The 20,303-nt window shown below is 53.9% G+C and overlaps 10 protein-coding genes across 10 annotated transcripts; 5 read left to right on the top strand and 5 right to left on the bottom strand.

Annotated features, from left to right (window-relative positions):
- Positions 1-303: 303 nt before the first annotated feature.
- Positions 304-1,155, bottom strand: PFLUO_LOCUS7023 (uncharacterized protein; the record flags this gene model as incomplete). Its single annotated transcript, XM_073784623.1, has 1 exon — positions 304-1,155. One exon carries the CDS (start codon positions 1,153-1,155, stop codon positions 304-306), a length of 852 nt encoding a protein of 283 aa, XP_073641060.1.
- Positions 1,156-1,500: 345 nt separating this feature from the next.
- PFLUO_LOCUS7022 (oligosaccharyltransferase complex subunit epsilon) lies at positions 1,501-2,193 on the top strand (the record flags this gene model as incomplete). Its single annotated transcript, XM_073784622.1, has 3 exons — positions 1,501-1,767; positions 1,883-2,061; positions 2,127-2,193. 3 exons carry the CDS (start codon positions 1,501-1,503, stop codon positions 2,191-2,193), a joined length of 513 nt encoding a protein of 170 aa, XP_073641059.1.
- Positions 2,194-2,620: 427 nt separating this feature from the next.
- PFLUO_LOCUS7021 (DEAH-box RNA helicase prp16) lies at positions 2,621-5,454 on the bottom strand (the record flags this gene model as incomplete). The annotated part of the gene is made up of 2 exons (XM_073784620.1): positions 2,621-4,539; positions 4,596-5,454. 2 exons carry the CDS (start codon positions 5,452-5,454, stop codon positions 2,621-2,623), a joined length of 2,778 nt encoding a protein of 925 aa, XP_073641058.1.
- Positions 5,455-5,844: 390 nt separating this feature from the next.
- On the top strand, positions 5,845-6,395 carry PFLUO_LOCUS7020 (Cochaperone prefoldin complex subunit; the record flags this gene model as incomplete). The annotated part of the gene is made up of 4 exons (XM_073784619.1): positions 5,845-5,884; positions 5,951-6,041; positions 6,108-6,300; positions 6,363-6,395. The coding sequence occupies 4 exons, from the start codon at positions 5,845-5,847 to the stop codon at positions 6,393-6,395; spliced, it is 357 nt and encodes a 118-aa protein (XP_073641057.1).
- Positions 6,396-6,729: 334 nt separating this feature from the next.
- On the bottom strand, positions 6,730-7,685 carry PFLUO_LOCUS7019 (uncharacterized protein; the record flags this gene model as incomplete). Its single annotated transcript, XM_073784618.1, has 2 exons — positions 6,730-7,518; positions 7,569-7,685. The coding sequence occupies 2 exons, from the start codon at positions 7,683-7,685 to the stop codon at positions 6,730-6,732; spliced, it is 906 nt and encodes a 301-aa protein (XP_073641056.1).
- Positions 7,686-8,964: 1,279 nt separating this feature from the next.
- Positions 8,965-10,000, top strand: PFLUO_LOCUS7018 (transcriptional activator hap3; the record flags this gene model as incomplete). Its single annotated transcript, XM_073784617.1, has 4 exons — positions 8,965-9,124; positions 9,410-9,532; positions 9,589-9,716; positions 9,773-10,000. 4 exons carry the CDS (start codon positions 8,965-8,967, stop codon positions 9,998-10,000), a joined length of 639 nt encoding a protein of 212 aa, XP_073641055.1.
- Positions 10,001-10,642: 642 nt separating this feature from the next.
- Positions 10,643-13,086, top strand: PFLUO_LOCUS7017 (uncharacterized protein; the record flags this gene model as incomplete). Its single annotated transcript, XM_073784616.1, has 3 exons — positions 10,643-10,712; positions 10,838-11,930; positions 11,982-13,086. 3 exons carry the CDS (start codon positions 10,643-10,645, stop codon positions 13,084-13,086), a joined length of 2,268 nt encoding a protein of 755 aa, XP_073641054.1.
- Positions 13,087-13,464: 378 nt separating this feature from the next.
- On the bottom strand, positions 13,465-14,589 carry PFLUO_LOCUS7016 (Cut9-interacting protein scn1; the record flags this gene model as incomplete). The annotated part of the gene is made up of 1 exon (XM_073784615.1): positions 13,465-14,589. The coding sequence occupies one exon, from the start codon at positions 14,587-14,589 to the stop codon at positions 13,465-13,467; it is 1,125 nt and encodes a 374-aa protein (XP_073641053.1).
- Positions 14,590-16,529: 1,940 nt separating this feature from the next.
- On the bottom strand, positions 16,530-18,311 carry PFLUO_LOCUS7015 (uncharacterized protein; the record flags this gene model as incomplete). Its single annotated transcript, XM_073784614.1, has 2 exons — positions 16,530-18,083; positions 18,141-18,311. The coding sequence occupies 2 exons, from the start codon at positions 18,309-18,311 to the stop codon at positions 16,530-16,532; spliced, it is 1,725 nt and encodes a 574-aa protein (XP_073641052.1).
- Positions 18,312-18,770: 459 nt separating this feature from the next.
- PFLUO_LOCUS7014 (Nem1-Spo7 phosphatase regulatory subunit) lies at positions 18,771-20,198 on the top strand (the record flags this gene model as incomplete). Its single annotated transcript, XM_073784613.1, has 1 exon — positions 18,771-20,198. One exon carries the CDS (start codon positions 18,771-18,773, stop codon positions 20,196-20,198), a length of 1,428 nt encoding a protein of 475 aa, XP_073641051.1.
- Between the last annotated feature and the right edge of the window lie 105 nt (positions 20,199-20,303).

The raw sequence follows: 20,303 nt of genomic DNA, 5'->3' as shown, positions 1-20,303 counted from the left end.
TTACAATCCCTCCTCTCCTCGGTGTTGTCCTTCTTCCCTCCTATTGTCTAATCCCCACTTCGGTTTGGTTCTTTGAATTGTATGTCTGAATATTTAGAGAATTCAAAGAACGTCATGTCGTTTGTATTTTAGCGGGATCCTATTGGGAATCAACAAATTCCCAAAACAGCCTTGACTGTCCCCACTGCATTACATCAACTGTCTTTCTATCCTAGAGCATTAGTGCGGCGCGTATGTACACGAGTAATAGAGATACATGAGCAAGTGGGTTGGTCCTAATAGAAACTTAGGTGTACGAAACCCCTAAAGTCGGTAACGATCCAGGAAAGAGACCAGCATCTCACCAATCCTATCGGGCTGATCCTCCGGAGAAAAGTGGCCGCAGTTGTCAATGACATCTAGTTCAGATCCCGGAATAGCCTTGTTGAGCTTGTAGCCCCAATCCACCACCTGCCACTCATCGTCTGCGCCCCAAATCAATTTGACAGGAATTTGGGCAAGCTCGTGATATCTGTCGGCAATATCCATAGTATGCTTAGGGTCGTAATGTCGCACTTGATGCTGGAACAGACTGCCTTGGCCAATGGGGCCTGATATATAGTCTAGAAAGGTGTCTAGACTGCTGTTCTCAAGCTTTTCTTTATTATGAACCGTTGAAAGTAGCCAGTTCTTGAAATGCGAGCGATGCTCTTTGTCGTCTGCCTTGATAAGCGGATCTAGCCCGTTCTTCATCTGCTCCTTCGTTCTCTTAGAAGGGTAGCTATCGAAGCTCACGACGTCAATCATCGTCAGCGATCGCAGCCGCTGCGGTGATGATATGCCGAATCGCTGGGCGATTCCCCCGCCAATATCATGAGCAACAAGATGGAAAGTGTCAAGGTCCCAGTGAGCGAGGAGACCGTTGAGAACGGAAACTTGGCCTGAGATCGAGGTGTCAATGGACTGGTCCCATGGTCGTTCCGATAGTCCGTATCCGAGGAGGTCAAAGACATAGACTTTGAAACCGCTCTTAGTGAGATGAGGAATGACATTGCGCCAGATGAGAGAGGAAGAGGGCGTCCCGTGCAGGAGGACGATGGGTTGTCCCGTGCCGTGTACACCGTAGGCGATGCGGCTTCCGTTGACGATTGCGTTCTCTGTAACAACAGGCTCCATTCTCGTCACTGTAGGATGTTAATGGTCTACTTTCAGTTTCTAGAATCAGGAGTTAGTTAGACCTGGCCCTGATTAGAAATCAGAGCCCTGCTGATGTAATTGACTAGTTGGGGGTAAGGCGCAATGTGAGTTCCTGGTCTGACTTCGGTCATTGTATGCGTCCACGTGACCCGGCGATAACGCAGATCGGCGCAGCTCCATCCAGCTGGCATCATCTTCCACCTCCCAACCCGCCATTGCCATTCACCTAACGACTCGAATCTCTTCAATTCGCGTCATTCCAAACACCCCTGAACACCAATTGCACCTCCTCATTTATTGACACACGACCCATTACCTCACACCATGCCCGCCAAACGACACGCGGCCTCAACCGCCTCCGCAGCACCAGCATCACCAACACCTAACACCCCAACACCACTCTCAAAATCGCTTTCCTCGGGCCCCGCAACCCTGAAATCCAATGCCTCCGCGGTTGAAATCGCTCAGCTCGTGTGGGAGCAGTATCTCTCCTCAACGCCGCAGCGCACCCTCCTCCTAGATGCTTTCATGGCCTTCCTCGTCCTGGTCGGCGGACTACAATTCCTGTACTGTGCTCTGGCAGGCAACTACGTAAGTCTTTCTCCTTTCCACTCCCTCTTGACCCCTATCTTTGGGAGTGGTTATCGCATTTCCTACTGTATCAACAAGAGAGCCGTAAAGCTAACTAAACACCACTCAAACACAGCCCTTCAACGCATTCCTCTCCGGCTTCAGCGCTGCTGTCGGCCAATTTGTGCTGACGGCTAGTCTGCGCATGCAAACGAGTGAACCCACTGGACAGAGCAAGCCTAGCTCGAAGGGGAAGAATGCGCGGTTTGCGGAGGAGCCTGAGGAGCAGGGCGCTGTGACGGCGTCGCATGAGCGGTGAGTACTTTCCCTCTCTCTCTCTTATTTGAATAAGCGTTCTTGTGGCTGACAAGGTTTTATAGCGCCTTCGCGGATTATATCTTTGGGAGCTTGATTCTACACTTCTTCTGCGTCAACTTTATTAACTAGGTTTGCAGTGCAAGGGGTGTGGGTGTGCATTGGCACGTTGGTCGTGGTCTTTTCATAAGGAGGAGATGTCGGGTATCGTGGGGTATCTTGTCTGTCTCTACGATCACAGATGCTTCGTGGACAATGTGCACTTCGAGTTGGGGGCCGGCGTCGAGTGCTTGATGTGCTCCGCTGGGTGGAAGCTGCATCGTTGGTGAAAAGCCTAGGGTTGTCCTGTGTATCATCACAATTGCGGAAAATAAGAACGAGACGAGTTCACCAATTAAATGTTCCAAGAGTAGTAAGAAGGAAGGGATGTAATTGACAGCGGGTATCTATGCAATAAATTCTGTCTAGAATACTCTTATGGCACAAAAGAATATGTCTACAGGGTTGGGCATTATGCCTCGATCAAGTGTCGAGACCGAACTAACCAACCGGTCAATTATCAAAATGCGCGGCCGGGTCTCCGAGGTATTTGCGGCTTCTTCACCACACTTCCACCTCCCGAACCACCGTTTCCACCACCAGGCCGGGAAGAAGAGGACGAGGAAGAAGCAGTAAGGCCACCGGGTTTTCGAGCACCCTTGACCAAAGGCTTTCGCACAACAGAGCCCCCGCCAGCTTCCACCTCCTTCCGACGGAGGGAAGGATCGTTGCGTTCCTTTTCACGCTCCTTCTCAACAGCGGCGCGCTCGCGGTCCGCAGCCATCTGGGTTTCGATTTCCATGCGTTTATTGAATTCCAATTCGGTAACGCGGCGTTCGCGCTGCGAGTAGCCCTTTTCCTTGACGGAGTAGAACACGCCGCCCAGTTCGGCGAGCCAGTGCGGGTCGACGGCCGTCACGGTCGACATGTACTCCTTCGCCGTCAGAATCAACTCGTGGTACACCACGTACTCTGGGACGTAGCCGAGGCCATACAGAGCGCTGGTCGGGTGCAGGGCCATGGTGACGCTGGTGCGGAGATTGATGAACTCGCCGATACCCTTGACGCGCGCTGCTTGGTGGTAGAAGCCCGAGCAGATACACTTGCGAATGAAATCCCAGTCCGTGCCGCAGCTGATGAGCGGCAACTTCTGGACGGTCATGATATCGTGGAGCTGGTCGCGCACCTCTTTGGCGCGCCGGAGAGTCTTTGCATGCAAGAAGTGTTTGACGCACCACCCATCGGAAAAGCCGTTTGACTTCCACTGCGTGTAAACATGCAACAGAGTAAGATGGTCCGATTCCGGCACGAAGAATTTCTCGCGCGCCGCGTCGGACTCTTCTTGTCGCTCTCTGGGACGGTAGAAAACGTTTGGCACAGACAGCATCGAGACGATTGTCAGCATTTCCTCGCTGCACTCGTACTCTTCTGCGGCCATGATGAGGAGTTTGGCGAGTGGGGGGTCCATGGGGAATGGGGTCATGCGCCGTCCAAGGTGCGTCAAGTCTCCCAGATTATCCAGTGCGCCTAGTGACCACAGTTCGAACAGAGAGGTGCTAATGGTTTCTTGTGGTGGCGGATCCATGAAGTCGAAGTCGAGCAGGTCCTTGACTCCCAAAGACTTGAGGAGCAGCACAGTGTTGGAGAGACTCGTCCGCTGAATCTCGGGAATAGTTTGGATGTAGAGCTCGTTCTTGTATGCGGTCTCGGTGTACAGACGGTATGCTTTTCCTGGTCCAGTTCGTCCGGCTCGTCCCGAGCGTTGGTTGGCGTTGGCTTGAGAGATTGGCGTGATTTGAAGTGTGTCCATACCCATGCGTGGATTGTAGACTTTGAGCTTCGAGTAACCAGAATCAACAACGAACATGATTCCGTCGACCGTCAAGCTAGTCTCCGCAATGTTTGTGGCCACGATGACCTTGCGCACTCCCGGAGCGGCTTTTTCGAAAATCCTGGCTTGCTGCTCCGCGGGCATCTGACTATATATGGGCAAAATGCTCAGCTTCGGCGGGTCGTTGAGTAACTTCAACCGCTCATCAACTAGCTCGCATGTTGCTTCGATGTCCTCCTGTCCGGTCATGAAGACTAGAATATCTCCCGGGCCCTGAGAGACATGGATGGCCAAGACCTGCTTGACCGCACTGTCCACGTAATCCTCGCAAGGTGTGCGCGAGAAGTGAAGATCAACCGGGAATGTCCTGCCCGGGATGATGAATTCTGGAGCACCACCGTAAAAGCGCGCAAAGCGCTCCGAGTTCATCGTAGCTGAAGTCACGATCAACTTTAGGTCCCGGCGTCGAGCGAGAACTTTCTTGAGAAGACCCATCAAGACGTCGGTATTTAAAGCTCGTTCGTGTGCCTCGTCCATGATTATACATGAATATTTATCGAGATCTGACTGGGTCAGAGATTCCCGCAGGAGGACACCGTCGGTCATATCTAGCGTTAAAAGTGTCAGCAATTCAGACAATACAGCAGGTCGAAAAGAAACTCACACTTGATCACTGTCTCATCACTTGTACAATCCTCAAAACGAATTGCGTAACCGACTGGCCCACCAAGCTCCACATCCATCTCTTCACTCACACGTTTCGCCACACTCATAGCAGCCACACGGCGAGGTTGCGTGCACCCGATCAAGCCAAACTTCGAGTAACCATCTTCGTGCAGAAACTGTGTCAACTGCGTTGTCTTGCCGGATCCGGTTTCTCCTACAACCACCACAACTTGATTGTCCCGAATGACCCGCAAGAGATCCTCGCGCACGGCAAAGGCAGGAAGATATTCCCGCTGCTCCCGCATGGTTTTGCTTTTGCTGAAGGAGCTGGCACCCCCTCCATCCCTTTTCAAATGCTGAGCAAATTTATTCCCGCTCTTGCCTCCCTTGTAGACCTCCTCAACCGGCATGGCGACAGCACTATCGCCTTCGTCTTCCTTCACTCCCATCAGGTTTCCCAGAGCCGTACCCTTCATCGTAGTCGCCTCTTGCGCCTGCTTCTGGCGCTCTCGTTGCTGGCGGCGGTCCCTGACCACTTTACTTCCCTTCCGACTGAAGACCGCCATGTCGCTCTGTGGGTCGCGTACAGCAGAGATCGGCTCCAGCTGTTTCGTGAAGATGGTGCGGCCATCGAGGAACGGTGGCCGAAGATCGTGGACCAGCAAGTGGACGCGCGTGGCCTCTTCGTCGTCGACCCCGAAGTCGCCATCAAAATCACGTCGCTGCGCGACACCGGACGTGAGCATGCGGTTGGTCTCCCAATTGTCGATGTCTTTGCGCTTGGCGTCGCGCAGCGTTGGCGGGAGCGTTGAGCTCTTCAGCCGCTTGGCTGGAGGACCCATATCGTCGCGAGCCATGGCGATAGTAATCTGGGGGGCAGATCCAGTGAGGATGTTGTTCACTGGGATCGGTGTTGCTGGGAAAGAAGTTGCCGCTATCAAGAAGTCCAGCAATTCCTATCGCAAGCAAACATTGCAAACTGATTATCGATGGTCACGTGATTTCACCTTTATTTTCATCAGTTCGAGGAAATGTGAGACGGTGATTTGGTTTAATAATTCTGAAGAAACTAGGTTCGTTGTGCTGGCCTTCAATAGACTCGGTTATAGTCTGAGTCCATACATATTAGGCGTGGGTGAATTATAGCCCAGCTCATAGTTAGTTGCGCCGTCACCCAAACTCCCTCTCACCACCGCCCCGCATCGTCCCTTCACCATATTTTCTGTACAAGCGCTCAACAAGCCACCATGTCGAGCCAGCAGCAGGTGGACCCGAAGAAACAACAGGGTATGATTGATCCTCAACTCCCGAGTATGAGCCTACGGTCAGACTAACAACCCAACCTACGCTCAGAGCTCCAGCACCAGTACGGGAACTTCAAGAATACCCTGCAACAGCTCGCGCAGAAGATCGGTGACATCGAACAGGAGGCAGAGGAGCACAAGTGAGTGGATGGTTACTTAATGAGCCCCCAACAAGGCCTTCAATTGCTAACTGTTCGTCTGGAAAGACTCGTGGTCGAGACATTGGAACCTCTCCCCCAAGACCGCAAATGCTTCCGAATGGTGAACGGCGTGCTAGCCGAGCGCACTGTTAAGGATGTACTCCCACTCCTCAAGACCAACTCGGACGGACTGAAGCAAGTGCTGGAAGAAATGCTCAAGCAATACAAGACCAAGCAGTCGGAGTTAGATTCGTGGAAGGTACGCACTGTCAATGATCGAACCGAAACATTCGGAGTTGCTAATCCTGCTCGTGCTCGCAGAAAAAGAATAACATCCAGGTGGTGCAGCCCTGAGGGTATCTTGCCGTGTGTCTGTTGATGTATATTTGATCTCCGCTTCGTCTCCGAGCAGGCGGCTATTGGCGTTTACGGGGCTGGGAAGAAAGAGTAGACATAGTTAATGCAGCGTTGTTTCTCGAGTTGCGATGACCTCCTCCGTGTAGACCGGGGGTTGTCTATGGTCCGTCTTTCCATAAAGATTGAATATCATTACTAGGGTAATTTTGCCAGTCCTCGTGGGTTCCATTTCCGGGATTTCCATTCTATTAAGACACAATGCCCGAGGTCATTAAATATCCTTCCCCCATAATCCCTAGGACGGGTCGAGCCACGCATTTTCGGATAATTATCACTTCTTTGACACACCGAGCTCACTAAGAATCTTTGCTGGTCCCAAATCTGTCCAGATTTTGAACAGTTCTTTGTTTATCATTGTAGGCGTGCCCATCATTCCCGCCGCGTTGGCGCCTGCTCCAGCGAAGTTGCCTCGGCGGCGAGGTATCATGACCATCCATTCTTTGACTAGAACCATATTGTGCGGACACGTTGTTACCGAGTCGGCTTTCGCAATCCCCAGTGCCTCCCTGCATTTTTCCAGCAGGCTTGTATAGACACCAAAGATAGCCTTGCCATCCACTGGTTCTCCCTGTCCAGCAGCATTGAAATGATGCACGAAGTAAACATAAGGCACCTGGATCTCTTGGCTCTTGTTGTCGGGGAACAAGCAGAAACCCGTTGACTGAGAATCAGCGCATTCTGGTTTGGGCATGATCTGAGTATGCTTGTGATGTCGGCTGCATCCCGCATCCGGAGTGCAGTTGTACATGGCATAATAAGGTGAATCCAGACGTTGAAGGACCTCCCATGACGCCTCAATGTCTTGCAAATCAAGAGGGTCGTTTTGCGAACGATATGAGTCCAGCGAAAGAAGAATGTACTGGGGCCGAAACACAGGGTAGATGTTCAGAGCCAGCACATGGGTGTCGTTGATCGTGGCGATAATCTGATCCGGATGACTCTCGTAGATGTCGCTACCAGGTCCAAACAACCTCGGCTTCACTGTGGCCTGATCTGTTGGAAGGGCAGCATCGACGGTCATTGGCTTCTTGGCCCATGAAGGGCAAATCCGGAATTCGAACTACTCTAGACGTTATTCCCACCACAGCACGTTCGGGTTAGTTCACTTACCTGAAACTGGTGGTCGACGATGGATATTGCCTCGGAAGGGCCATGGTGGATGATGTTGAGCGCCGCCAATTTGTCAAAGCGTCCGAGGACATTTTCGGAACTCAGATCGGCAGCCATCAGTTATACAAAAGGGTGGTTATAATAAACGGGAGGCTATAATGAATAGGAATAGAATAGTTGGAGGATACCAACACCTAGTGGAGAACGGAAGTTGTCTGGTGGCTGGTGACAGTCAGGTACAGTTGGGTCCTGAAGAAGACTCGATTTACAGGGTTCTATAGACCCAAGTATATCGTTCTTCTACTGCGGCCGCCGTATCATGTACATGATAAACCATGTCCAAAGAGGCGCCTCATAATTAAATAATCACCGAAAGCAAACGATTAACTATAGCACCCTCTCTCTTCAATGATAATTACCCGCCCTCACGGTACTGGGATAACCGGAACTGCCGTATTGATGCCTTAGATGCCTGAGGTGTCACTCACCATGACTGATCTCGCTCTTGTCCTTTGCTTCTCTCCCCTCTTCCAGCTTCCCCCCTGACGACATCTTCATCCGCTGAATTCCGTCGTTGATTCTATTTTCATCCAAGAAATCGCTGTTCACTGTGGTGCTTGATCTCTAGGTGTGGGCCATCTTGTGACCCTTCCACTTTACAGTTGCCCGCCAGCCAACCCGAAGGCGTCCTTCGATCTGCCATCTGGTTCGCCAATTGCCCTCAAGCGGTAAGAGGGTCCCCCCCAGTCAAGCTCATCGGATTCATCGGCACCAGTCCCGATCTTGGATCCAAGCGAATCGGAATTCGTACTTTTTGTGTTTTTGATCCTGTTCCAGAAAGGTAGCTCTGCCCTTTCCCCCCTGGCCCTGCGCAACGTGCCACACCATACCGTTGGGCTGCCCTGCCCACCTTTGACCCACCATTGTTCCCGCGTTGCGTTCCCGCGTCACCCCATCACCTCTCCCCCCCATCATCAAGCTTTCTTTTGGTCTAGTCACTTTTCAAGACGCAGGATTGACGTTGTCACTGCATCAGTTAGTGCCACGCGACCATCTGCACTGGTGCTCTCGAACCCCTTCCTATCTTCTCCGGGAATCCATACTATTTCCCGAACACGAGACTAATCGGGTGTTCTTGCACGCGTCGCAAGTTTACAGGAGTGCAGCACGTTTCAGTCACATCATCGGCTGACAACCCTCGTTGAGGCTACTGTGAAGCGCTTTGCTACCCAGTCATCACCACTCCCTGTTCCAACTCGGCGACCCTGAGTTGTCGGACGAATCCCGACTCGACTGCGCACCAGCCCCCCCTCGAGTCTGACGTGGTCTGCCAGCAGACAAGCCAAGCCTTGACGCCCAAAGTTACTACCCGCCGCACGTATCCAGACCACTCATAATGTCGTCGACCTCTCCATCGAAGGAGCCGGAGGTGGACGCCGAAGCGCAATCGGGCGAAGACCACGACCAGCAGATGGATAAGGAACAAGATCCGCAAGGCCAGGGCCATCCTGATTTCGAGGTGAAGGAACAGGATCGGTGGCTTCCGATTGCAAACGGTTAGTTGCATTTCCTGGCGGCTTGCTCTTGTCCTGATTTGCGTGTACCTGGGCTCTGCATCTATATTCTTATTTCCCCTGCCCTTTTACCTTCATCGCGTGCAACCATACCTACAGTACGACAACTTCTGCTCGTCGCGATCTGGAAAAAATAATTCGCATCACGGATTTCTTTCCAATAAGTGGTTCATCACATATGCTCGCCGCGCTTTTGATCCAAATCATTGATTCCCCCTCATTTTTGGCATGCGACCCGAGACTCGAGCTATCATGTGCTGATTTCAGTCCTTTATTCAGTCGCGCGTATTATGAAGCTCGCTCTCCCCGAGAATGCGAAGATCGCAAAAGAAGCCAAGGAGTGCATGCAGGAATGCGTGAGCGAGTTCATCTCGTTCATCACCAGCGAAGGTACCTATTTTACCCCGCCTTTTCTATGATAAGCTCTAACTTAAACTGCTTTCCAGCTTCGGAAAAGTGCCAGCAGGAGAAACGCAAGACCGTCAACGGCGAAGATATCTTGTTTGCGATGACCTCGCTTGGCTTTGAGAACTATGCCGAGGCCCTCAAGATCTATCTCTCCAAGTACCGCGAGGTAAGACATGCCCACCCATAACTTGGAACTATAAGTTAATCATTTGATTCTTCTAGACTCAATCCGCGCGAGGTGATAACCAGAACCGGCCCCCTAGCAGTGGCTATGGCGCCGGCGGTCCTGCTCAGGGTCGCCCAGGAGCGCCGGGCTTCCCCGAAGGCCCAGATAGTGCAAACAACATCTTGAACCCCAACATGGACCCTTCGGAGCAGGATCCCTCCGCGTACGGTTACCCGCCGATGGTCGGCCAGCCCCACAACGGGGCTGGCGGAGAGTCCTACTAAAGGACTCTTGTTATTGATTCCAATGGGAAGACCACGATCTGGGCATGGTCTTTCCCACCCGGGGTGGCTCCTCAGCGGAAGCGTGAGGCGTGGAGGCGTCTTTGGTTTCTCTTTCTTCGATGTCTATCTGCAAACCTCTCTGAAAGCACGGACGTTGGACGACGCAACGGGTTCATAAGGTCTGGACAGGAGTTTATACAGTTGAATGCGACGGACTTCTTCCGGGAGGACTTCTCCTCGTCGGCTTTTTTGTGTTTTACAGTTTCGGGGCACACCTTGTACGCGCCCTATTGATTGATTGATTTTTTTTCTCTTTTTCGGCGTTAGTTCTGCGCGGGGGATCTATGGAATGGCGGACACAGTGATCTGCGAGCAATTATTTGTATCTACCGTATCTACTCACTGTCCTTGTCTTCTCAGTAGAGTTTTTTTGCCATCATTACATAAGCGGGTTCTCCGCCGTGGACCCGGACCCCGATCACGCAGCCTCTCGTCGTCCCGACTTTTTCTCGTTGCGATTGTTCGCTGCCTTTCCGATTGCTCGTTCTCATGATGCGTTGAGAGACCCTTGCTGATCCCGTACCGAATTATGAGGAACAGTGGCTGTTCTGCTATTGAAATGATGCTGATGGTCCTCTTGTCATGTCCTCTGTCGCTACCGATCAACCTTCCCCGCCACTCGCGGGCGATGGGGTGAACAAACGCAAGCCGGGTACGCCTAGAATTCCCAATTTTTGTACCGCTTTATTTTGAGCAGGCTTGTTGCTCTAGTTCTGCCTCGATTAGTGGGACTATAGGCTTCCGTGAATAAGTACTAACCTGGGTGACTCAATCTAGGCTCCGCGGCCTGCGTTCATTGCCACCGGCGCAAGGTTCGCTGTGATGCTCGAGCCGTAGGGCTCCCTTGCACCAATTGCCGTGCGTCCGGAAAGAACGACTGCCGCATCCATGAAAAGAAAAAGCGTCTCGCTGTCCGCTCGATTCTCGACCCCGTTCCCATCCGATCTCGGCCTCTGCCCCCGTCCGAGAATAATCAATCCACGACAGCGACCCCAGGGTTTCCAGGCGCATTTCCCGGGAGCAATCCGGTGACACCGCTTGCAGGTGGTCTCCCACAACATGGATTCCAGTCAAATCCCGGGTCCCAGCCGTTTATGCGGCAAGATCTGTCGCATGCGCATGAGGCTCACACGGAGATGGAGCAGCGTCTAGTTAAGCTCATCGACGAAGAGGATTCCGGTAGAAGAGAGATTCAACGGGGCGTCCGTGCATTCTACGTTGGTCATGAGCATTCGAACATGTCCTTCCTGATTCGCCAGCAACGAGATCAAGACGACGACGTCTTCCATTTTGCCAGCAATGAGATTCCACGGCGACAGATCAAAACAGGGCATGACCAGCTGCTCATGGATGCACTCACCTTGCCCGAGCCTTCTCTTGCCGATGAGCTCGTGCAGGCGTACTTCACCTACGTGAACCCCGGGTTCCCAGTCGTCGACGAAGACTTGTTCATGACTCAATATCGAAACAAAGATTCTGCTGATCCTCCACCAATTCTGCTTTTGCAAGCCATCCTCCTGGTGGGGACCCATGTGACCAAGGCAAAAGCCGAGCGGGACGCGCTTAAGGAAATCTTCTTCCGACGGACCAAGTATCTATTTGATAACCGAATTGAGCGGAACCGTGATATTCTCGTGCAGACAGCTCTGCTGTTAACATGGCATTCTGATAGTGCCGATGACGATGTCGCGGCAGATGCTCATTTCTGGGTCGGTGTCGCTGCCCGGATAGCCACTGGGTTAGGCATGCATCGTAACCCGGTCTCTAGCAGCTTTGTCACCCGTGACCGGCGGATGTGGAGGCGGGTTTGGTATATATTGGTGCAGTTCGATGTGATGGTGTCTCTGTCGCACGGCCGGCCTCAAGCCATGTAAGTGACGCAAGCCCCAAGTCCGAACATTTGGATTCTAATATCGCTTAGCAACCTTGATGATTCTGATGTATCTCCGTTGACGCCTGCTGATTTCGAGAACTGTGGCCCCCATGTTCAAACCGATTTTGTGATGAATTTTTCCGAACTGTGTACGATGATCTCGTATGTCATGCGCGATCGCTTTGGGCTCCGGGCTACCGATGAGCGACGAAAGGCTGTTCTCAAGGAGGCCGATGAATCGCTGGCCAATTGGTCCTTAAAACTCCCTGATAACCTCCGGCTTCGAGCGTCTGACATGGATCCGTGGTCCGCCATGCTTCATTTGACTTACAATAATTTCCTCATTCTCTTACATCGACCTCATCCCAGAGCATCGGCATATAACGACGACTATGGGCCCCACGATGCGGAAATCTGCAGTGCTGCAGCGGGTGTCATCGCATCAATCTTTGAAGAGCTAAGGTTGAACGACCGTCTGAAATACCTCTGGTACACGGGCGTCCACACTCTCTTCACAGCCATGATCCAGGTTCGGGTGGAGCTTCGCTTTTCAAATCCAGTTCTCGCCATTAATGCCCTACGACGTTTTGACTCGGCATCGTATTCGCTACGGGAACTGGCCAATTATTGGGTTCATGCAGGCACGATCCTCCGACTATTCGAAGACTCCAAGCGTCTGCAGGACGATCTGCGCTTGGCAACCAGAGAAGGCCCTAAGCCTTTCAATAGTGCTCAGCCTTCCAACAAAATGGCAACTGCAGACGCCGCAGCTGCCATGCAAACCACCCAAACACCCCGGCCCTTGTCGTTCGGGGTGCCGACACCCGACTCAACACCATTGCAACAAACGACCCTATCACCGCAACCAAACCCTCCCCAGTTCGACAATTGGATCACCGCTCCCCTCCGGCTCAATGTTGGGCCCTTGGACAGACAAGAATCTTATTCAAACACTGCTATGCAGGTGGACCAGATAGAGCCGACGCGAGACCTGATGGACTGGCGACAGCTCTTCTCGTTCACAGACTCTGATCTGCCAGTTCCCATGACCATTGAAGGTTTGCCTGAGCTGGAAGATGAGTGGCGGCAGATCTACTGGCAGGATACGCCGATGGCCGACCTCATCCACGACGGAGGATGGATGCATAACTAGTTTATTTGACCCTACCTTTCCCGCGACCTTCCATTCTACCGAGCTGGCTCCTTTTTGGGAACATTTTCTTTCTCCACAACGAGCTTTGACGACGAGACGAGGCGAGATGCCCACAATACAGCAGCACATGATACACCCAGAACAGCCATCCTACGAGTGAAGGGTTTAGATCACGGCTCAGGCCTCCCAACGATACCATGTCGTACACGACCACATACAACCCTCTATAGAAATATATACTGCTTTATTTGTGCAACCTGGTGTTTAATCTTCATCTCATTTCACTAGATTGGGTATACGTACATGATGCGTCTGTCTATGCAACGTTAATGGTACAGTTCGGATGCAAAAGCCACCAAAAGAAACACAAACACGGCCTCAGCCAAAGACGAAACGCCTCCAGTTATCAGCCAGTTGCTGCACTCCACGTCGCAAATCCCACCCCCGGATCTCACAGATCTGACGCGCGGCCTGCTCCAACAGCTCATCCATCTGCGGCCCTGCCGTGTGGAGATCACTTTCAACGAGCACACGGTCTTCCGGCAAGGCGTCGATCACATCAGACACCCTTCTCGACGAGGCCGACGATCCCGTAAAATTAATCACACTCGAGAAAGAGAAGTAGACATCCGATGGATTGGCCTTGTGCAGGAACTGGCGGAGCGGCTCTACCGGGCCGGAGTAGGAATGCAGGCAGATCCGCGGCGGAAATGGCTGCTGCTTTCCTGTCGCCGATTTCGTTGTATCTGCTTCGTCTTCCGAAACAGCCCCCTCGGCATCTTGCTGCTTCTCTCTCTCCCGGCGGGAAATGACAACCCGCTCATGGCCCGCCCATAACTCCTTGAACAGCTCGAAAATCGCCCCGTGTGCTTGCACGCTATGCACCGAGACTGCGCGGGCCAACTCCCCTGCTAGTCGGAGCTGCGCTTTGAGCACCGTGCGCTGGTGATCCAGTTTTACTTTGTATGGCGACAGCCGTCGGCCCTCTCGAGAACCCGGCGTGACCTGGCCATTGCGGCCATCGAGGTCCTCTGCAGTCCAGGCACTTGGTAGGCGAAAGGACTTGTCAAGGCCGATCTCACCGACCAATGCATTAGGGAATGAGAGCAGGCGCTCTCTTGTTTCTGAAATAAGAGTAGAGAGGGGTTTCGGCTGTGGAAGGCATTGGATGAATGCCTCGTCGTCCTCTGGGCAGGGGGTGAGAACTGCCTTGTAGTGTGTTCTTTTTTGTTGCTCAGCGTCTTGCTCTGGCTGCTCAATTGAATCGTCGATAATCTGGTGCGAGAACCAGGGATGCCATCCGAAACAGGGCATCACTCGATCCACGTGCGCCTCTGCTGTCTGGCGCACGAGCTCCTGGTCTTCCCCGCGCGTGGCCATGACAGTGAGGGTGGCTGCCGTCATGGCGGGGATGGATGCAATGGATGCCATGGTATCGGTCGGGTGGCAGTGGGCATCAAACACCCCGATCTCCCAGGGGAAGGCACTCTCATCGTGGGCCATGGTGAAGATGGACAAGTCGTTGTAGTTCGTTATCGGTGATGTCAGGTGGGATGCCCGAGGCACCAGTCACATGCGGAGGGACTATGCCCGACACCAAAATACAACATCGCAGACAAACAAGATTTTCTTTCACCATGTTGTGCCTCTATGTCGACCTTGTCTTCTCTCCTTCTCCTACCGGTGCTGGGCCTAGCATCCATCCCGCTGATCCTCTCAGCATGGGCCACCGTCTCAATCGCCATGGCTGCCCTGCTGGCGCGGCTCGCCGTGGTCTATATTGAAGTAGGCTGTGCGCTGCTCGTGAACTATTTCATTATACCTACTTCGCCCACTTCTTCACTGCTCACATTTAACCCATCGGAGCCTCCCAGTCCTGTCATGGGCAGATCTCGAAGGAACTCGGTCTATACCTATTCCCATACCCATGGCCATAACCATGCCCGCAAAAGCAGCGACCAGCTATCGTCCCGGGGCATTAACGGGCTCCCTGATGAGCGCATATCTAAAAGCAAGAATACATATTCTCGCATCATGGCTGAGGCCCACGATCTATCTCCCACAGCACCCCTGCTCGGCTTACCCGTCAGCGGAGACAAGCAGCGCGACTTCGAGAGTGTGGGTGGCTGGCGCCCATACTCGGGTATAGCAGCGTCCTCGTCTTCAAAGCTGCACGGTTCAGCTCATGGCCGCAATGAGAAAGCACCCAGCTCGGCGTCTTCTCTATCGGTTCATAGTCTCGGCGGTACCGGAGAGACTGGTCTCGACGTCGATCTCGATGCAGAAGAGCGCGCGTGGCTATCTCTCAATCGCCGCTTGGAGCTTCCTTCGCAAGTCATCATGCTAGGAACGGGATCTGTCTCTGCCAGTGCAGTCAATAGTCCCGGTCGCTCGGAATCTCCCCCTGTCAGCCGTACGCGGGGCGGGGACCTTCAACCTCTAACGACATCCGCGTCGCTTCATCATCCCAGACAGTATCTCCACCATCACCAAGAGCAGCGGAACCACCATCGCTCAAAGACGACTTCGTCCGTGACGATACCCGACAGAAGAATGGGAGCTGGACTGTCGATTGCGCTATCGACCCGTCCAGACCATGCAAGCCCCAGTTCATCGGTTTCCCCATCAGCATCGCGACTGCCCACCCCCTTCATGTCGCCGCATCCCTATTCCTATTATTCCAGCGCATATCCCCAGCAACAACGCTCATTGGCCAGGCGTCAACAAGCAGCAGTAAACACTGGTCCCCTAACAGATCTCTATCCTTCCGGCGGTGGACGCGAGGGAGGAAGCTACTTCGCCCTCCCAAGGTTGGAACCATCCCCAGCTCAGCAGCATGGAGCGACAAGTCCTCTTTCTCTTCAGAGCACATTCACTTCCCCTGGGGCTACGTCGTTCGAAGATCGGGATTTGTCATTCCCAAACCTAAACCTGGGGAGGTCCATGGCGCATTACCCTACCAGTGTCCGCCATCGGAGACGGAGTATCTCGGGACCGTATTCGAGGGGAGGGTGCACTGCAGACCGATGAGTTTTTGGACTGTTGTATATGAAATCAGCACAGCGTTTGGAGAGGACTTGTGTGTTTATGTGCGGAAAATATCTGAAGATATCATTGTTTATATCCGGTTATGATCTATACGACCCCATGTGACTCAAAAGTATAAATCTTGTAAATCTTGTAGATGATAGAGATGAAGATGAGAATTCATATACAAAATCAAGTACGTATAACTACCCAAGTCTACCTGTAGCTTCAAATCAGCAATGACAGATAAGAAATATCCATATATAGAGGTCCGTGAGGACAAATCAAATGGTCTAGCCAACCGAGAACAGACCAAAAGATAACAAAGATGAAAACGGGGAACATCTATATCCCGCACTATTAACCGCGTTTTTAAAAATCGCCTTCGTAAACCATTATTCACACACGACTGACCGTCATGACTGACGATCCCTCTCCCGTCGATTGACTTCCTCCATCTCCGCCAGCACGACTCGGTTGAATTCCTCCCAGCCGTCCAGGTAGAGATGGTGTCCAGCTCCCTTGATGACTATCACTTTGGCGGAACCGCTGTCACTGCGCCGTTCCTCTGGTGTGGCGTTCGCCAGGGCCCGCTGCTTTTCTTCTTCGAGACGGGCTGCGGCGGCGTGGCCACCATCGACGTCCATCCAGTCGTGGTCGCCGTACATTAATACAACGGGGATGCCGCGCTCGCGCTGAGTAGGGGTAGAGGATGGTGCGGGTTGCTCTGCCGGTGCAGCATCGGATGAGGGAGCAGTGCTGTCTGAAGCCAGTCCTCGTGGTTTCGTACATTTCGATGCAGAAGTAGTGGCCGCTGCGGAAGTGGGTAGAATATTCGAAGTCGAGCCGGATTGGATCATTTGCCGGCCGACCCCGTGGATGCGACGGATGAGAGGACTGCGGGCAAAGGCTCCCGGCGCGAGGATGTACGCGAGTGCGTATTCGCCACTGCCGCGCATACTGAAAATCGAGTATGAATAGTTATGGAGTGCCTTGGCTTCTTCGGCTGGCAAGTGAGAGAAGCGGCGTGACGTCCATCCCGAGACGAATCGTGGACCCAGCGGGCCGGCCCATCGTACGAGGCTGAAGGGGGAGATGTTGGCATCCCACAAATAGGCAAACCACTTGGGCAAGGTGCGTCGTGGCGGCCGGTTCTGCTCGACAGGAGGTTCAGCGTTCCGTCCCGTGATAAAGCCGCCGTCTGCCGTCTTCGGAGCTGTGCCCGGAGCGGCCGCGGCTGCAGCGATTTCCTGCTGATCTTGCGTAAGTTCATTGCCAAGCGAAGAATCAGTTTGTTCGGGCACATCGGCCGTGACGGCATATGGGTCCTCTGGGATTCCAACGGGAGATGCCAGAATGAGTTTATTCAGATGGCCAGGGTACTTCAAGGCATAGGATACCGCCATATACCCGCCCAGGCTGTGGCCGAGCAACGTAAAACGATCAATTTTGCGCTTGATCCGCCATTCCTCCAGTGCATCTACAAACCAGTCCTCAGCTTCGCGGATGGCCTCCTCTCGTCCCTTGGCCTTGATCCGGAATGGCGGCCGAGTGCTGCGACCCATACCCAGCATGTCCAACGCATGCAATTGCCAGCCTCGGAGTCGGCTCAGCGGTTCAAAGTTCTTGTAGAAAAAGCCAAGGCCGGCGCCGTATCCGTGTAGCATGACTAGATGCTGGTCCGCTTCCTCACCAACTCTCTCCACGGAGAACTCGTTGAGCGCCCGGTTCTTCCCACTGAGCTCCACCATGCTGGACCGCCACCGGCGCGGGCCATAGGGATCGCCCAGAGAGCTGGTTGCGATCTCACCCTGCTGGCTTTGGTCTGCATACTCCAGGCTGCTTGGCGCGGACCCATTGGGGACCTCCGTCGTGTTTCCGGTTTGGAGGTGGGTGGGAGGCTGGTGGTGCAGATACGGCAGATACGAGAGGACTTTGTGCTCCGCTGCTGCAGCTGGCAGACGAGCCCACTAGAATAGACATTATCAGTTTCCTGTGCGACGAATGTGGTTTGGGGGGAGGATTACCCATTGGCTGAAACCTTCCCGGTATCCCATCGGGAAGAAGGAGGGCGCCGCAGCGGCACCGGCGGCGGCGCGGGCTGCGTACGGAGTGCCTTCTCTGGCCTGTGCCATGGATCGTTGTTCGCGACGCTCCCGGACGTCCTCTTGAGACGAGTTGATGGATTCCGAAGCCATTGAGGATGAGTGGCGAAGCCTCGCAGGCAGCGTGGCGAACGGGACAGAGCAGATACGTCTAAAGGAAGAGAATGTAGAAATTGTGGGTGAGATGGCGAAGCACCAGGGCAGCTTGGGTGTTCGAACGCCCAAGTGGCAAGTGCTCTCAGTTGGAAGAAGGTGAAGGGCCACGAGGCCCATAGGCAGCTGCGCTGGCTTTAACAGGTGCGGGCCGGAGACAATCTTATCCCCGAAGCCGTGTGAGGCAGTAGGGAGGCGAAAGGGAAAGAAGTAAGTGGAAAGAGTAGAGGGGAAATGACAAGAGAGAAAGAATGAGGGCAGGAAAGAAAAGAGTGGGCAGAATGATGTCTTGTGTCGATCGTGGGTCTTTCCGTGTTCTCCTCTTGTTCTGTCGTCCCTTCGCACCCTTCGCCCTCTTCCCCTTCATGCGATGAACGCACACCAGGCCGTATCGCTCCGATGGCCTCGCTAGACCAGCTCGTCAAGGGCGCTCCCCCGTCGGAGGCTCGTCCCCCGACCCCAGAGCCATTACCATTCCACTCCGGCACCTCGTCGCCGCCACGGCCCTCCACCCCAGATCCGTTGGCGACATTACCATCATCTCCGCCGCAGATCTACCTTAACCTGTTAATCCTCGAAGCATCCCTCCGGGCACAATATCTAGCTCTCCGCGAACGCCGCCGTCAAAATACCTTCTTCCTGCTCATTCTCGCGGCCTGGATCACCTATTTCGGATACGCCCTCTTCCTCCGGCCACGAGAAGATGGCCGTGGTGTCGGCGGGTCGGTCTACTGGGTGGTCGAGATGGGCGAGAAGGTCGCCCTGCTCGGCGGAGTGGTGACGGCTTTGCTTATCTGGGGCACAGGGCAATGGGAGCGCGGTATTCGCTGGCCACGGCGTTGGCTCGCCGTCGCCAACCGCGGCCTGCGCAACATGAACACCAAGATCATCGTGATCCGCGGGCCCTGGTGGCAGGAACTGCTATCTTACATCTCATTCCTGTTCCCTTTCTCCGTGCCCTTCTTCCCCTCGCCCCAGGGCAACTTCCACTTCATTGAGCGGCCTCCTACCGAGAGGCGCGCGGGCGGCCGACAGCAATTCCAGCAGTACTACAATGGCCGCGATAGCGAGTCCGGCCTCGCGGAGGAGGATCTGAGCTCTGGAGGCGATTATATTCGACTGCTGTTGCTGCCCAAGTCTTTCTCCCCGGAATTCCGCGAGAACTGGGACGACTACCGCACGGATTTCTGGGAGAAAGAGAACGATCGCCGCGCTCAGCTGCGTCATAAGCTGCGCGAGAGGGAGCGCCAGCTCGCCCAGACAGAGGGCGGCTGGCTCGCTCGTCTCGGTCTGGACTGGCGCGCTTCGCAGCGCCGCCGCCTTGTCGCAGCCACGCTGCATCGCTCGTTCGAGCCTGACGCCAAACACCGGTCTCCTCCCCATCACCCTCATGCTCCTCATCATCACCAACACCAACCATCCACTGGCTCTAAGCTGAACCAGGAACATCGCACCGCTGCCGTGGCCCGCCGCACCACCCGATCCGACTCCTCTCATTCTCGCACGTCATCCCGGGGTAGTACCCCCGTCGACTTAGGGATGGAAGAGCGTTCACCATCCCAGTCATCTGCTAGCGGCCGTCCCCGTCGCGGCAGTACCACTCCCGCATCATCTGTCTCAAGCGCCGAGCAGACACCCCAGCAGCGGAAGCGGAAGGGCTCCAAAACTCTCCGCCGTGGCCTGTCACCGCTAACGCAGGCCCAGGTGCGAGAGGGCGTGCGAACCGGATCGGTCTCGTCTGATGAATCCGTGATGATGGCTGCTAGCGAGAAGGATAGGGAGGAGTCTATACCTCCTGCTGCAGCAGACTTGAACCCTGCCGTGTAGCGAGTTATTTACTGTGGGACTGCTTTCCTCTCTGTTCTATACCCGTACAACCAGTGCGATATGTTTAGATGGCCTGTTGTTTTTGGAGCTCTGCAATAAATGCTT

The sequence above is a fragment of the Penicillium psychrofluorescens genome, assembly GCF_964197705.1.
Source record: "Penicillium psychrofluorescens genome assembly, chromosome: 4".
NCBI lineage: Eukaryota > Fungi > Ascomycota > Eurotiomycetes > Eurotiales > Aspergillaceae > Penicillium > Penicillium psychrofluorescens.
This window is presented reverse-complemented; position numbering and strand designations above follow the sequence as displayed.